Below are 15,719 nucleotides of genomic sequence, written 5' to 3' on the forward strand. Positions count from 1 at the left end.
CCACATTGCACCTGAACCAGAGCCCCCCATCGCTGCTGAGTAATGAGTGCTCTATCCATTTTACCTTGATACCCGGACACATCCTTGGTCGGTACCAGATGCTTTGATGTTGGTATGACCCTAGTCGCCTCTGCGACCACACCTTTTCGAATCCTCACAGTTTTCTTTTTATATGTGTGTCTCTGCTTGGGACCCTGAACCTGAACTATCCCAAACTTACTAGGGGACATGTCTGGCTCGGAGATCAGTGGGGTCTCATTGACCTCTCCTGCCACAACCTCTAAAGCAGTGTTTCTCAACTCCGGTGCTCAAGACCCACCAACAGGTCAAGTTTTCAGGATCTCTTAGTATTTCACAGGTGATAATTTCTTCACCTGCTTCAGCATTAATTCCATCACCTATGGAAATCCTGAAAACATGGCCTGTTGGTGGGTCTTGAGGACTGGAGTTGAGAAACACTGCTCTAGAGGGAACCTATCGGGGTTACATGCTGTCCCTAGGTTGGTGACCCATATGGCAGGTATCCCTAACTTGGAATCTTTGGGTTCTATGCCCGGAACAACATTTACATTGGGAGGGTTGACCCTAGTCTCCCACTGGGCCCAGAACAGGGGCAAGTCTCTTCCCAACACAGTCCCATATGAAAGGGTCTTCACCACTCCCACCACATGTTAAATGTCCCCACATGATGTAGAAAAATTAACCTCCGTGGTTGGGTACTCCCAAATTTCCCCATGGATATCCATCACCTCCATTTTCCATCCTTTGGGGTTGTCCCCTGCAACAAGGGACCCATGGAACAAAGTCACTCTGCTCCCCGAGTCCAAGGAAGCCTCTGATACCCATTCACAAGTAACTGGCACCTCTGGGGTTCACTGTCGGCAGAGCCAGTAGTAGCGGTACAGACTTGCTGGGCATACATAGACACCTGGTGCACATACCCGCAGTCCATAGGCTCAGATATCAGGGGACAGTTAACAGCCACATGTCTGGGCCTTCGGCACCACCAACACTTAATAACTGTGGCACGAATACACCTTGGAGCCGCTCTAGGGGACACAAGGCTTTTTTCGTGCTCCTGTACAAAGACCTGAGTGGCTGTATACCGCTCAATCCATTTTACCAGCTGGTCCAGAGTGCCCAAGTCCCCTTGCCTCACCCAACACTGCATGGTGGCTGGCAGAGCCCTCACCAGCTAGTCGACCCCCACCCTCTCTACCATCTGGGCCAGATTAAAGACTCAGGCTGGAGCCATTCCTCCGCCAACTGCAATAAGTCATACACCTAAGACCTGGCGAGATGAGACACAGTAAATGACCACTGGAACACCCTCTGATCGCCCCTCTCCTTACTTTAGGGGTTTCTTCTTGACACCGATGATCGCCCCTCTCCTTAGGGGTCTCCGCTTTATACCGCTGGTTGCCCCACACCTTAGGGGCCTCCTCTTTACACTGCTGATGCTCTGGTAGCTGCCATTACAAATGCAGAGCTTCTTGCTGCTGCAGCACCTCTTGCTGCTGCCACTGCTGAGTGAATACCAACTGCTTCAAAAGCTTCTCCATTTCTCCAGCAGACATGCTCATCGACAGCATGCTATGGGGTATGTCTCAGTTCAAACTGCTTGCATTCTCCACCATATACAGTATGTAAGGCAGTGGTAGCACTTTATGCAGTGATGAGGCAGTGGCCCAGCAAAGTTCCAAACAAAAGTCTCTTAAATGTGTTTACTTCACAGCATTAATGTCCAACTCACATAAAGTACACAGAGCACGATAACATCCGGATCGCAGCCGGGAAACATATCCTCTGGTTTGCAGCTGATACACATGCCAGTCCACCTCTAAGACCGGTTGCCGTGGGCGAATGCACTGCTATGTTTCATTTTCTACTCATATCATTTACACAGTACACGATATAATAATAAATAATAATAATAATTTTATTTCTATAGCGCCGACATATTCCGCAGCACTTTACAATTTAGAGGGGACTTGTACATACAATAGACATTGCAACATAACAATAAGCACATAGATCAAAACAGATATCAAGAGGAATGAGGTCCCTGCTCGCAAGCTTACAATCTATGAGGAAAAGGGGAGACACAAAAGGTGGACGGTAACAATTGCTTTAGCTGTTTGGACCAGCCATAGTGTAAGGATCGGGTGTTCATGTAATGCTGCATGAACCGGTTATCAGCCTAAGTATGTAACAGTACAGACACAGAGGGCTATTAAATGCATAAAGTGTATGAGAACATGATGCGAGGAATCTGGTTATGGTAAAAATTTGGAATAGGCAACACAGGGATAGTTAGCTTAAAGCAAGTCTGAACAAATGCATTTTTAGGCCATGCTTAAAACTGTGTGGATTGGGGATTAATCATATTAACCTGGGTAGTGCATTCCAAAGAATTGGCGCAGCACGTGAAAATCTTAGAAACAGGAATGGGAGGTTCTGATTATTGAGGATGCTAACCTCAAATCATTAGCAGAATGGAGGGCACGGGTAGGGTGGTAGATTGAGACGAGGGAGGAGATGTAGGGTGGTGCAGAGCCATGGAGTGCTTTGTGGATGAGGGTAGTAGTTTTGTACTGGATTCTGGAGTGGATGGGTAACCAGTGTAATGACTGGCACAAGGTTGAGGCATCGGTGTAACGATTGGTGAGGAATATGATCCTGGCTGCAGCATTCAAGACAGATTGGAGAGGGGAGAGTTTGGTAAGAGGGAGACAGATTAGTAGAGAGTTACAATAGTCCAGACGAGAATGAATAAGAGAAACAGTGAGAGTTTTTGCAGAGTCGAAAGTAAGAAAGGGTCGAATTTTAGAAATGTTTTTGACATGCAGATAAGAAGAGCGAGACAGTGAACGGATGTGGAGGGTGAATGAAAGCTCTGAATCAAGTATGACCCCAAGATAGCGGGCATGTTGCTGGGGAGTAATGGAGGAACCACACACGGAAATGGCAGTATAGGCATAGGCACATTAGTAGAGGAAACACAAGGAGTTCAGGTTTTGTCAGGTTCAGTTTCAGATAGAGTGAATACATGATGTTAGAGACAGCGGTAAGACAATCACTAGAATTTTATAAAAAGGCAGGCGTGATATCAGGAGTAGAGGTGTATAATTGGGTGTCATCAGCATAGCATAACTAATTGTTTGACCAATAGGGCAGTATACAAAGATAAGAGGAGTGGGCCTAGAGCCGATCCTTGAGGAACTCCAACAGTAAGGGAAAAATGAGAGGAGGAGATACAGTGAAGGAGCGGCAAGAGAGAAAGGAGGAGAACCAGGAGAGAACGATGTCCCCCGGGTCACAACCGAGAACCATATCCTCCAGTTTGCAGTCAATAAACACGCCTTTCCTCCTCTAAGACCAGTTGCCATGTGTACGCTGTGAATGTCGGGCATCTCAGTTCCCCTAGCTGTTTGGCTCCGCTTGCCAGTGCAGTCTCATGCAGGTGGAGCTCTGCAAAGCCGACTGCGCTGCACTCCTGCAAACACCAGACTGACACTGACTCTGACCCTGACACACCCAAACCCTTTACTGTAGGGCTTTTAACCAAGAACCAGTAGCCTTCAGCCACATAGAAAACCTGGCCAAGAGCAAAACGAACTGCAACACTACCATCTGCAGTCTGTTTCAAAACAAAAGCCCAGCCGTTTTTTTCAATTCTGCCCTGGACAAATAGCTTGTCCAAGACTAACACTTATTCACTTTTTATCCTGCATTGCAATTACACTACAACTCACTACCATAGCCTCAACACACCTCCATGCACATTCTGGGGCAAACATACATTGACCCCTACATGTGACACCAGTCACTGCCTCACACTACTCAACATCTCCGGGGTTGGAAGTCTATCACTGTGATGCACACTGTGTGCCTCACTGCTGTCTTGGGGAAAACCACAGTCAAGATTATCTTCAAGCATGTTTTGATACCATAGCATGGACGCGTCCCTTTCCAGGGGGCGAAGCAACTGGCAAAATTTGCTTTTGTATTGCGGATCGCACAGACTGGCAACCCAGTAGTCAGCACTACTTTGAATATTAAATTATGGATAACAATCACATTGCAGATAGTACTGCAAGAAGGCGCTCATGGGTCGATCTCTTTAATGAGCTCCATGTCCATAGTGTATTGATGGTGGGATAGCACTCAAGCTTGCTTCCTCCGTCACCTCCTGGCAACCACAGAAAACAGAGAGGGAATCATTATCCTCTTCATCTCTTGAGTCCATCAGCTCTTCCTCCTCATCCTTCTCCATTTGTGTCTCCCATGGCAACCACCTGTGAAATGACAGACCTGAACTTAGAGATATTGTTAACCCTTCAGTATCCTCCAATGCTTCCTCCTCTTCCCGTGGGACCACCACCACCTCCTCCTGCAGACTTTTCAAAGTGTGCTCCAGCATATAGATGACCGGAATTGTGATGCTGATACATGATGCAAAATGTCATTCTGCACCAGGTCTCTGCGCTGCTGCCACAGTCTCTGCAACATGTGCAGAGTTGAATTCCAATGTGTTGTCATATTACATGTGTTGAAAATGGCGAAAGTGAGCACACAAGGCTGGGACAGTGGCAGAGGACTTGCTGTATCATCAGGTTGAGGATGTGAGCCATGCAAGGCATGTGTGTGGTGGCCTCGGCATAGGGACGCCACCAGGTTTGCACCAATATTGCACACGACATTCCCTTGCTCCAGGTTCAGATGAGACAGCCATTGCTTAAACTCGGCATGGATAGCTGTCCCAGCGCTTGATATGCATGACTGCGATCTCAAAGGCATTTTTATATAAACACTGCCTGATTGCGGTGACCCCTGGTTGTGCAGTACAGAGGAGAGTGGATTCTCTCTGCAGTGTTGGAACATGTATCTCATTAAGGCAGAGGTTAAGGGAGCAGAGGAGGTGGAGGAGGCAGAAGCACTTGAGGAAGTGTTAGATACAGAGGTTGGACCGGCAAGTCCTGGTGATTCCAAGACTTTGTGTCTAGTGACACTGTCGGGGTCGTCACGACAATACCCTTCCTTCACCAGTCATTCCAAATTAAATTAAGAGCATTGGTACCGGATAAGAATGAGTCAGACAAAGGCTGGTTCAATCTCAGTGAATGCTCGTGTGTCTACGAGTTGTAGCAACTCCACAGCAACTGACTTTATTTCCTGTTACATAGCATTATATGGTCCATTGGGGGAAGGTGTGCAGAGGGCGGGGTTAGGCGGGGTTTAAGCAGTATGTCTAGTATTCAGTCTTTCTGGTTGGTCCTGACGTCATCTGATGGATCCTCCTTTCTCCACATCACTTTAAGTTTCGACTTCAACAGAAATGATACTTAGTTTCTGGAATGTGAAACTTGCTTCTCAACAGAAGCAGAACTAGGGCAAAGGTGAATACTGGCAGCCATGTTAAATACAGTTACATTTGCATCAGCAAGCAAAGGGAAAAAACTTATTGTTTCACAGCATAAGAATATAAAAGTACAAAAAATGTATGAAAATATATCTTTTCACCTTGACAACATCTTTGTGTCTAGTGCTTTAGTTCTCCATCCCCTGGTGTGTAATAGTTTAGTTCTCCAACCCAAGCTCTTTAGTAGTTTAGTTCTCCAACCCCTGTAGTCTATTAGCTTAGTTCTCCATGCTCTGGTGTGTATTTGTTTCCTTCTCCAACCCTAGCTGTTTAGTAGTTTAGTTCTCCAACCACTGTTATCTCTTACATAAATTATCCATGTTCTGATGTGTATTTGTTTTATTCTCCAACTATAGCTGTTTAGTAGTTTAGTTCTCCAACCCCTGTTGTCTAGTAGTTTAGTTCTCCATCTTATGGTGTGTAGTGGTTAGTTATCCAACTTTAGATATTTTGTAGTTTATGTCGTCAAGCCCTGTTGTCTAGTAGTTTAGTTATCCTTCTTATGGTGTGCAGTGGTTTAGTTCTCCACCAACAAGCACCCTACAAGCCTTGGCTTTTCCAATATTGTGGAACAGTCCCTTCCCGCCTGCCCCCACAATCACCAGAGTCACTCACTACCCAGTCAGTAAGCTGTAATGCACCTGGCCATGCTTGCTTTTCCAGGTGTCGGTGATGAAATGCACCCTATCAGACCTAGATTTTTTAAAGGAATGGGAGATTTGTCAGCAACTTGCTCGAGTAGCGTAGGCACAGTTTTCTTATAAAAGTAATGGTGACTGGGCAACTGGTACTGGGGGACTGCGATAGCCATCAGCTTTCGGAAACTGTCTGTATCCCCCATCGGAAAGGCCAACAGATTGGAGATGATGAAGTTCATGCCCTTTGCTTGGAATGTGTAGGAGGAATCAATTTTTTATGTGACCACAACTGTGGGATTGAGGGCTTGCTGCTGTGCTGAGAGAGGGTTGAGTAGGGTGAGCATGACAAAACTGCTGAACTGTAAGAGAGATGCAGGTGTAGATGTTACGGTGGATTGAGAAAGATGGGGTGTGCTCCGTATCTGAGATCAGTCAAAAACAGCAGGCATGTCAACTTCTGTTAGAGCTGGGGGTCTGTCACCCCAAATGTAGCTGTAAACAAGTGGAAGTTCTTCAGCCGGAGACCTGTGTGAGAATAGTTGCAAAGGTGAGGGAGGAGGAAAAACAGAAGATGCGGTAGTTGCGGCTGACGGTGGTTGGCGAGGCCCTCTAGTCTACATTTTAGCACAGTGAGATTCCCAGATTAATGCATGTTACGCATGTGCCAGTTCAAGCATGTAGTAGTCAAAATATTGCATTATATAACTTTACTCTGTCGTTTTTCAACAAAGTTGAGAGATAATATGATTTGTGTCATCTTTGGCTGTCTATAAAAAGACCCAGGCTAGGCAACTGCAGACCTGTGATAGCTGATGTCCACTGACAGAGTTGGGGCTGAGGATGCAGTGGTTAATCTGGTTGTATAACTCTGTGTCTGTGTAGGAAGCCACAATGTAACCTCCTCGTCTTCCTCCTCCTCCACATCCTCTGTTGAGCTACTCTTTTAGAACTGTCTTCCAACCTCTCATTTTACTCCCTCTTTGACCACTTACAACCTGGTTACCAACCGCACCATTCCACTAAAACTGCCATGACTTAAGTCAGCAATGACCTACTAACCACCAAATCCAAGAGATGCTAGTTTGCCCTCCTCCTCCTGGACCTGCCATCTGCCTTTGACACAGTGAACCTTTCCCTCTTACTACAGACTTTCTGATGTCTTGCATTACAGACTTGGCTCTTTGCTGGGTCTTCTCGTACTTAATAGATAGAACATTCAGTGTCTTCCACTCACACAGCACCTCCTTATCTCGCCCCCTATGTGTAGGTGTCCCCCAAAGTTCAGTTATAGGCCCGGGCACTATGCTTAGGGTGCGTGCGATCCCTCCCTCTTAAAATGATGGCACCCTAAGGTGTCCCCAGCCAATTGCTGGGCAATACCTTTTATTTAAGGCTCCTCCTCCAATATTGAGGTAGCTGAGCAATGTTGTTAGTTTGACTTGCATGCTTGCTAGTTGTCAGGTTCCCTAGGTCCGCCCATCTGCTTTTTTACCCTTTACCCATCCACTTGTACCTGTCTGTGCTTTTCTGCCCATCAGCCAATCCAGCCGGTACCAGCCAGTGCACTTCTGTTCAACACCCGGTCCAGATGACTCCTGCCAGTACCCATCTGTCTAATAGCTGGTTCAGCCCACACCTGCCAGTGCCCATCTGTATAACAGCCGAGCCGGTTCAGCCTTCACCTGCCAGTGTTATTCTGTTCCTCAGCCAGTCCCATTTGCACCTGTTGTTCTAATGTCAATACAGTGCCTGCCTGCATTGTTCGGCCCTTCATTGGGCTGTACCAGACTGCACATTCTAGGTGGTCAGCTGCACCCTCTGTAGGTCATCCCTGGAGTAGCACCTGGTGCCACCTCCTTGTCCCTCCTTGGGTCGCAGTGTCGCCTACTGCTGCTTATATGAGGTCAGATTTGGAGGTCCACCTAGTTACGCCCCTCCAGGCTTTCTGAGGGCAATGGCACCATGGTTCCACTACCTTGCCCATTACAGTGTCCATCTGCTGGGTTGGCTGTAGCGGAAGAGGTGTCGGTCCCCATTATACTAGTTCTACTCTAGTGAAATTGATGCCACTTTGGTGGTGCCTTCCACAAGTTTTGGGAAATGTGTAGACTCCTGGTTGGATCTCCTTCATGTGTGTTGTCTGAGGCACTAGGCCTCCTAGAGCGGCAAGCCTCCACTTACTACCTGTCTTACTATCCTTACACTTTTCTGACAATAGTAGTCTAAGAAACTGATATTTGTGCCATCTGAGTGTGGCTGAGCATAAAAGCAGGTTGAGCTCTTGCATATGGTATCAGAGCTCCCAGCACAGCAAGTCTACACCAATGTCTCACCCACCTCCTCTTAAATTGAAGTATAATTCAGAGCTGTAAATGCTGGCCCAGACCCTGATACCTCATGCATGGCTGATTGCTGCTGTGCCATTCTAAAATTTGTACTGTGGGTCAATTTAAGCCACTTTCCTGGTGTCTGTCCCTAATTTGATGTGTTTTGACAGCTTTGGGGCCCATTTCAAGGTGTTCTGTATGCATCTGTTTTTGCCTCCCATAGACTCCAATGGCATTCGGCTATGTTTGGCAAATATTTGGTGAATAATTTGGTGAATATTGCAATATCGTAGATCATAATCCGAACCGAATATTTAAATATTTGCTCATCTCTATTCAAGGTGCTGTCACGATGGGTGAGGGAGAAGTAAGGTGCACAACAACGGGGAGAGGGAGGGGGAATCCCAAACAATAGGGAAGGGGGTAGTGGAGACCCCAAGGCAGATCTAACAACACCCTGTCTGCTCTAAACATCACTAAATAGGTTCCGCACCTATCACCGAGCAGGAACATAATCCCTGCCTGACCTAGTGATAAGCCCTGTATAGGGAGGGGATGAGGTGAGCGCTGGTCAGCTCCCACTACAACTAAAGATAGAGAGGGTGGAAAAATGAGGGGATGCACTTAGCTAGAGAAGACCACTGAGATATCACACCAGCAATCCTCCAAGTGTACTCCAAGAATACAGTAGCTGACTGCTAGTACCGCCAAATTGAGCTAACACCAGGACCTTTCTGAAGAAACTGAATGAATTTAAACCTTCAATAAAGGTGTGTTGGTTAGCATCAGAAAGTAGACACAACTGCTGGGTCCTAGAGGGGGAAGGATATCACTCCACAACAGAGATGCAAAAATCAAGTAGGTGCTTGTAGAGCTAATCAAAATCACCTTCTAAACTGCAACCAGGATGACTGTCTGTCACACCTGACAAACCCGTGGTAAGTTCCTTGTAGTTTCCAAAATGGGGTCACTTGTGGGGGGTTTCCACTGTTTTGGCATGTCAGGGGTTCTGTAAACATGACATAACATCCGTTATTGATTCCAGCTAATTTTGCTTTCAAAAGGCCAAATGACACAAGCAGTAGTTTTCCATGTCATATAGGGTATTGGCAAACTCATGAGGAATTGCACAACAAATTATATGGTCCAATTTCTCCTACTACCTTTGTGAAAATGCAACGTTTTTGTTGGAAAAAGTTAAATTTTCATGTTTTTCTTCCACATTGTTTTAATTTCTATGGAGCACCTGAAAGATACATAAAATTTTTGAATGTGGCTTTGAGTAGTTTGAGAGGTGCAGTCTTTGAAAAGGATGTAACTTTTGGGTATTTTCTGTCATATAGGCCCCTTAAAACCACTTGAAATGTAATGTGGTCCCCCCAAAAATTGGTTTTGTAAATTTTGTTGGAAAAATTGAGAAATTGCTGATCAACTTTTAACCCTTCAAACTTCCTAAAGAAAAAAAATATCTTTCAAAAATTATGCTGATGTAAAGTAGACATGTGGTAAATGTTATTTATTACATAAAAAATAAAAGTTTTAAAATTGCAAAATTTTATACATTTTTTTCCAAAATTCCAATATTTTCACAAATGAATGCTTAAAATATTGGTCTAAGTTTACCACTAACACGTACAATGTGTCACGGAAAAGTCTCAGAATCACTGGAATACACTGAAGCGTTCCAGAGTTGTTGCCACATGAAATGACATTGGTTAGAATTATAAAATTTGGTCTGGTAAAAAAGGTGAAAACTGGCTCTGGGGTGAAGTGGTTAATAAAATTCATACCATTTTTTCGCTGTTGTTTGCTCCTGAATAAACTATTGAAAATTGAATTGGATATTGGATATATGATTTGATATACTATTTTGTTTTAATTTTTTGGATAACACTATTATGTTTTCTATCTGCTCCTTTTGCAGGGAAGAGAATGTGTGCTGGAGAGAGCTTGGCTAAAGTTGAGCTTTTCCTTGTCTTTACGAAGCTGTTACAGAACTTCACGTTCACGGCTCCTCCAGGGGCAAAGCTGGATCTCACTGGTACCGTTGGCTTCATCTCACACCCAAAGAAACATGAGATCTGCGCAATATCTCAAAATTAACGGGCGTCTTTCCTTTAAGTTGTCCCACTTTCAAGGGATTGTTCCACGATTAATGGACACTTTTTCGCTAAAGTTAAGAAATGTGTGTTATACAGTATTTTAGTATGTGCAAGTTACCAATACATCCCTTCTTGAAACTCTGTGCCATTTTCAATATTGATCAAGCCACGTCAGTCTTGATTGGTAGTTTGCCATCCAGATAGCGGTCCTGTCTATGAAATGTCTGCAGATGGAGGAGCACTAGACCAGTGTTCCCCAACTCCAGTCCTCAAGAGCCACCAACAGGTCGTGTTTTTAGGATTTCCTTAGTATGGCCCAGGTGATGGAATTGAAGCCTGTCTAGATTATGGAGTTCTCACCTGGGCATTACTAAGGAAATCCTGAAAACATGACCCGTTGGTGGCTCTTGAGGACCAAACTTGGGGAACACTGCACTAGACCCTACACATCATTCAGCCTCCTCCGCTGCTCATGTACCCTGTTTCAGTAGAGGAAACTAAATGACATGTAATGACTTATGACATGTAATGACTTACTTCTCTAAATGATTGCAGCTATCTTACTGACCCGACTGTCACTTGGATGCCACAGAAGGCTTGCCGATCAAAAAGGCATGACTAAGTGCTCATACCCAGATTGTGAAATGTATAGCTTCCATGAACCTAAGAGAAAACACAGTTCAGGAGTCTTAGAATTTTATTGGGGTGTTGGTACGCTGGATGCTAACTGACTATCCGTAACATATAATTGGTGAATTATAGGTTTGGGATAAAATAGAAAAACAGATATTTAGGAACTTTGTATACTGGTGTATGAGGTGAAAGAGAGAGTAACAGTTCATTCTATGGTTCTGTATTGCTTATATTGTGTGCTGGTGGGATTTAGGGGTCTGTATATATGCACTGGCTGTACCAGCATATATGCATTGTATAAATGTTTATGGCGATATGTTTAGTTTGCAAATTTTTTTAATAAGAATATTATTAAGTTTATCGTGTTTTTCAAGAGATTCTCTCTTGTAACAGGAACAAAAATGTGACCCACCAGGGATAAAAATTCCCTGTTCTTCTGATTACTGCTGGATCCAGTGGTTGGACGCATCCCAAGTCAGCAAGTTATTACCTATTCTGTGTAGAGGTGATTAGTTGTTTTAATTGGACAACACCTTCAACATGGTGTATTATAACTGTACTATCTCGGTCAAAAGGAGTCAGGCCAAAAGAGCTGGCACTCTACAGGAGAGAGGTCACTACCCATAAGAGTTGATACTCTACAGGAGAGAGAACCCTGCCCATAAAAGCTGACACTGTACAAGAGAGAGGACCCTGCCCATAAGAGCCGACACTCTACAGGAGAGAGGTCACTGCTCATAAGAGCTGATACTCTTCAAGAGATAGGTCACCACCCATAAAAGCTGACACTCTACAAGAAAGAGGACCCTGCCCTTTAGAGCCGACACTCTACAGGAGAGAGGTCACTGCCCCTAAGAGCCGACATTCTACAGGAAAGAGATCACCGCCCATAAGAGCCGATACTCTACAGGAGAGGTCAACACCCATAAGAGCTGATACTCTACAAGAGAAAGGTCACCACCCATAAGAGCTGACACTGTACAAGAGAGAGGACCCTATATAATCAATGGAATACATAATCTGTCTTATTACCGAAACGTGCGTCGGGGTGGACGGGAACGGCATGCATGTGCACTGTGACCCCCTACTGCGGTATGTACATGTATTAACTCTATATCTACAACTAAGGTCACATGTACCCATGACAGTTGTCCTATATTTTGCTAAATATGCATGACGTAACTATATGTCTAATATGGGCTTCTGGATCACTGTCTATGGTTAGTCACGTGCACCCTGCCCTGTCCCTTTGATATGTGTAGGGTTTGACGGAGGGGATTTTCACACCTGCCATGTTGTATACCTGTCATTATATTATTAAATAAAGTTTTTGCACGTTTGTATAATTTGAGACTTTTTGACTGCTTTTTTGCTTCTTGAGTATATATTCTAAGAGAGAGGACCCTGCCCATAAGAGCCAACACTCTACAGGAGAGAGGTCACCGCCCATAAGAGCTGACACTCTACAAGAGAGAGGACCCTGCCCATAAGAGCTGACACTCCTTACAAGAGAGAGGACCCTGCCCATAAGAGCCAACACTCTACAGGAGAGAGGTCACCGCCCATAAGAGCTGACACTCTACAAGAGAGAGGACCCTGCCCATAAGAGCTGACACTCTACAAGAGAGAGGACCCTGCCCATAAGAGCTGACACTCCTTACAAGAGAGAGGACCCTGCCCATAAGAGCCAACACTCTACAGGAGAGAGGTCACCGCCCATAAGAGCTGACACTCTACAAGAGAGAGGACCCTGCCTGTTATGTTTGCTAATGACAGGTGTTATGAAGGCAATCCAGAAACACAGTGTGCTTAGCGATCAGAGCGCACACAGTGATCTGACAAATACCCAAAAATACAAGAACGAGCTCTGAGACGTGGAAACTCTGTAGACTGCACACCTGATCCTATCCTAAACACAACTAAAAGCGGCTGTGGATTGCGCCTAACAACTACCTAGGCAACTCGGCACAGCCTAAGAAACTAGCTAGCCTGAAGATAGAAAAATAGGCCTGACTTGCCCCCAGAGAAATTCCCCAAAGGAAAAGGCAGCCCCCCACATATAATGACTGTGAGTAAGATGAAAAGACAAAACGTAGGGATGAAATAGATTCAGCAAAGTGGGGCCCGATATTCTAGGACAGAGCGAGGACAGTAAAGCGAACTTTGCAGTCTACAAAAAACCCTAAAGCAAAACCACGCAAAGGGGGCAAAAAAAAACCCACCGTGCCGAACTAACGGCACGGCGGTACACCCTTTGCGTCTCAGAGCTTCCAGCAAAACAAAAGACAAGCTGGACAGAAAAAAAGCAACAAAAAAACAAAAAGCACTTAGCTATACAGAGCAGCAGGTCACAGGAACAATCAGGAGAAGCTCAGATCCAACACTGAAACATTGACAAGGAGCAAGGATAGCAGCATCAGGCGGAGTTAAGTAATGAAGCAGTTAACGAGCTCACCAGAACACCTGAGGGAGGAAGCTCAGAAGCTGCAGTACCACTTGTGACCACAGGAGTGAATTCAGCCACAGAATTCACAACAGTACCCCCCCCTTGAGGAGGGGTCACCGAACCCTCACCAGAGCCCCCAGGCCGACCAGGATGAGCCGCATGAAAGGCACGAACAAGATCGGAAGCATGAACATCAGAGGCAAAAACCCAGGAATTATCTTCCTGAGCATCACCCTTCCATTTAACCAGATACTGGAGTTTCTGTCTAGAAACACGAGAATCCAAAATCTTCTCCACAATATACTCCAATTCCCCCTCCACCAAAACCGGGGCAGGAGGCTCAACAGATGGAACCATAGGTGCCACGTATCTCCGCAACAACGACCTATGGAATACATTATGTATGGAAAAGGAGTCTGGGAGGGTCAAACGAAAAGACACAGGATTGAGAACCTCAGAAATCCTATACGGACCAATAAAACGAGGTTTAAATTTAGGAGAGGAAACCTTCATAGGAATATGACAAGAAGATAACCAAACCAGATCCCCAACACGAAGTCGGGGACCCACACGGCGTCTGCGATTAGCGAAAAGTTGAGCTTTCTCCTGGGACAAGATCAAATTGTCCACTACCTGAGTCCAGATCTGCTGCAACCTATCCACCACAGAATCCACACCAGGACAGTCCGAAGACTCAACCTGTCCTGAAGAGAAATGAGGATGGAACCCAGAATTGCAAAAAAATGGAGAAACCAAGGTAGCCGAGCTGGCCCGATTATTAAGGGCGAACTCAGCCAACGGCAAAAAGGACACCCAATCATCCTGGTCTGCAGAAACAAAACATCTCAGATATGTTTCCAAGGTCTGATTGGTTCGTTCGGTCTGGCCATTAGTCTGAGGATGGAAAGCCGAGGAAAAGGATAGGTCAATGCCCATCCTACCACAAAAGGCTCGCCAAAACCTTGAAACAAACTGGGAACCTCTGTCAGAAACAATATTCTCAGGAATGCCATGCAACCGAACCACATGCTGAAAGAACAAAGGTACCAAATCAGAGGAGGAAGGCAATTTAGCCAAGGGCACCAGATGGACCATTTTAGAAAAGCGATCACAGACAACCCAAATGACTGACATCTTTTGAGAAACGGGAAGGTCAGAAATGAAATCCATCGAAATATGTGTCCAAGGCCTCTTTGGGACCAGCAAGGGCAAAAGCAACCCACTGGCACGAGAACAGCAGGGCTTAGCCCTAGCACAAATCCCACAGGACTGCACAAAAGTACGTACATCCCGTGACAGAGATGGCCACCAGAAGGATCTAGCCACTAACTCTCTGGTACCAAAGATTCCAGGATGACCAGCCAACACCGAACAATGAAGTTCAGAGATAAGTTTATTAGTCCACCTATCAGGGACGAACAGTTTCTCTGCTGGACAACGATCAGGTTTATTCGCCTGAAATTTTTGCAGCACCCGCCGCAAATCAGGGGAGATGGCAGACACAATGACTCCTTCCTTGAGGATACCCGCTGGCTCAGATAAACCCGGAGAGTCGGGCACAAAACTCCTAGACAGAGCATCCGCCTTCACATTTTTAGAGCCCGGAAGGTACGAAATCACAAAGTCGAAGCGGGCAAAAAATAACGACCAACGGGCCTGTCTAGGATTCAAGCGCTTGGCAGACTCGAGATAAGTCAAGTTCTTATGATCAGTCAATACCACCACGCGATACTTAGCTCCTTCAAGCCAATGACGCCACTCCTCGAATGCCCACTTCATGGCCAGCAACTCTCTATTGCCCACATCATAATTACGCTCAGCGGGCGAAAACTTCCTGGAAAAGAAAGCACATGGTTTCATCACTGAGCAATCAGAACCTCTCTGTGACAAAACCGCCCCTGCTCCAATCTCAGAAGCATCAACCTCGACCTGGAACGGAAGAGAAACATCTGGCTGACACAACACAGGGGCAGAACAAAAACGACGCTTCAACTCCTGAAAAGCTTCCACCGCAGCAGAAGACCAATTAACCAAATCAGCACCCTTCTTGGTCAAATCGGTCAATGGTTTGGCAATGCTAGAAAAATTACAGATGAAGCGACGATAAAAATTAGCAAAGCCCAGGAACTTTTGCAGACTTTTCAGAGATGT

The 15,719-nt window shown here is 45.5% G+C and overlaps 1 protein-coding gene across 2 annotated transcripts in view; it reads left to right on the forward strand.

Moving 5' to 3' along the window:
- The window catches only part of LOC138638714 (cytochrome P450 2C5-like), a 137,620-nt gene extending 125,152 nt beyond the window's left edge, over nt 1-12,468 (forward strand). For both annotated transcript variants that reach the window (XM_069728231.1, XM_069728230.1), the window contains one exon: nt 10,312-12,468. In XM_069728231.1, the coding sequence (XP_069584332.1) occupies nt 10,312-10,490 (179 nt within the window). In that variant the 3' untranslated portion in view covers nt 10,491-12,468. The remainder of the gene's footprint in view (nt 1-10,311) is intronic.
- Nucleotides 12,469-15,719: the final 3,251 nt, after the last annotated feature.

Source organism: Ranitomeya imitator, chromosome 5, assembly GCF_032444005.1.
Source record: "Ranitomeya imitator isolate aRanImi1 chromosome 5, aRanImi1.pri, whole genome shotgun sequence".
In the NCBI taxonomy this organism is placed as follows: domain Eukaryota; kingdom Metazoa; phylum Chordata; class Amphibia; order Anura; family Dendrobatidae; genus Ranitomeya; species Ranitomeya imitator.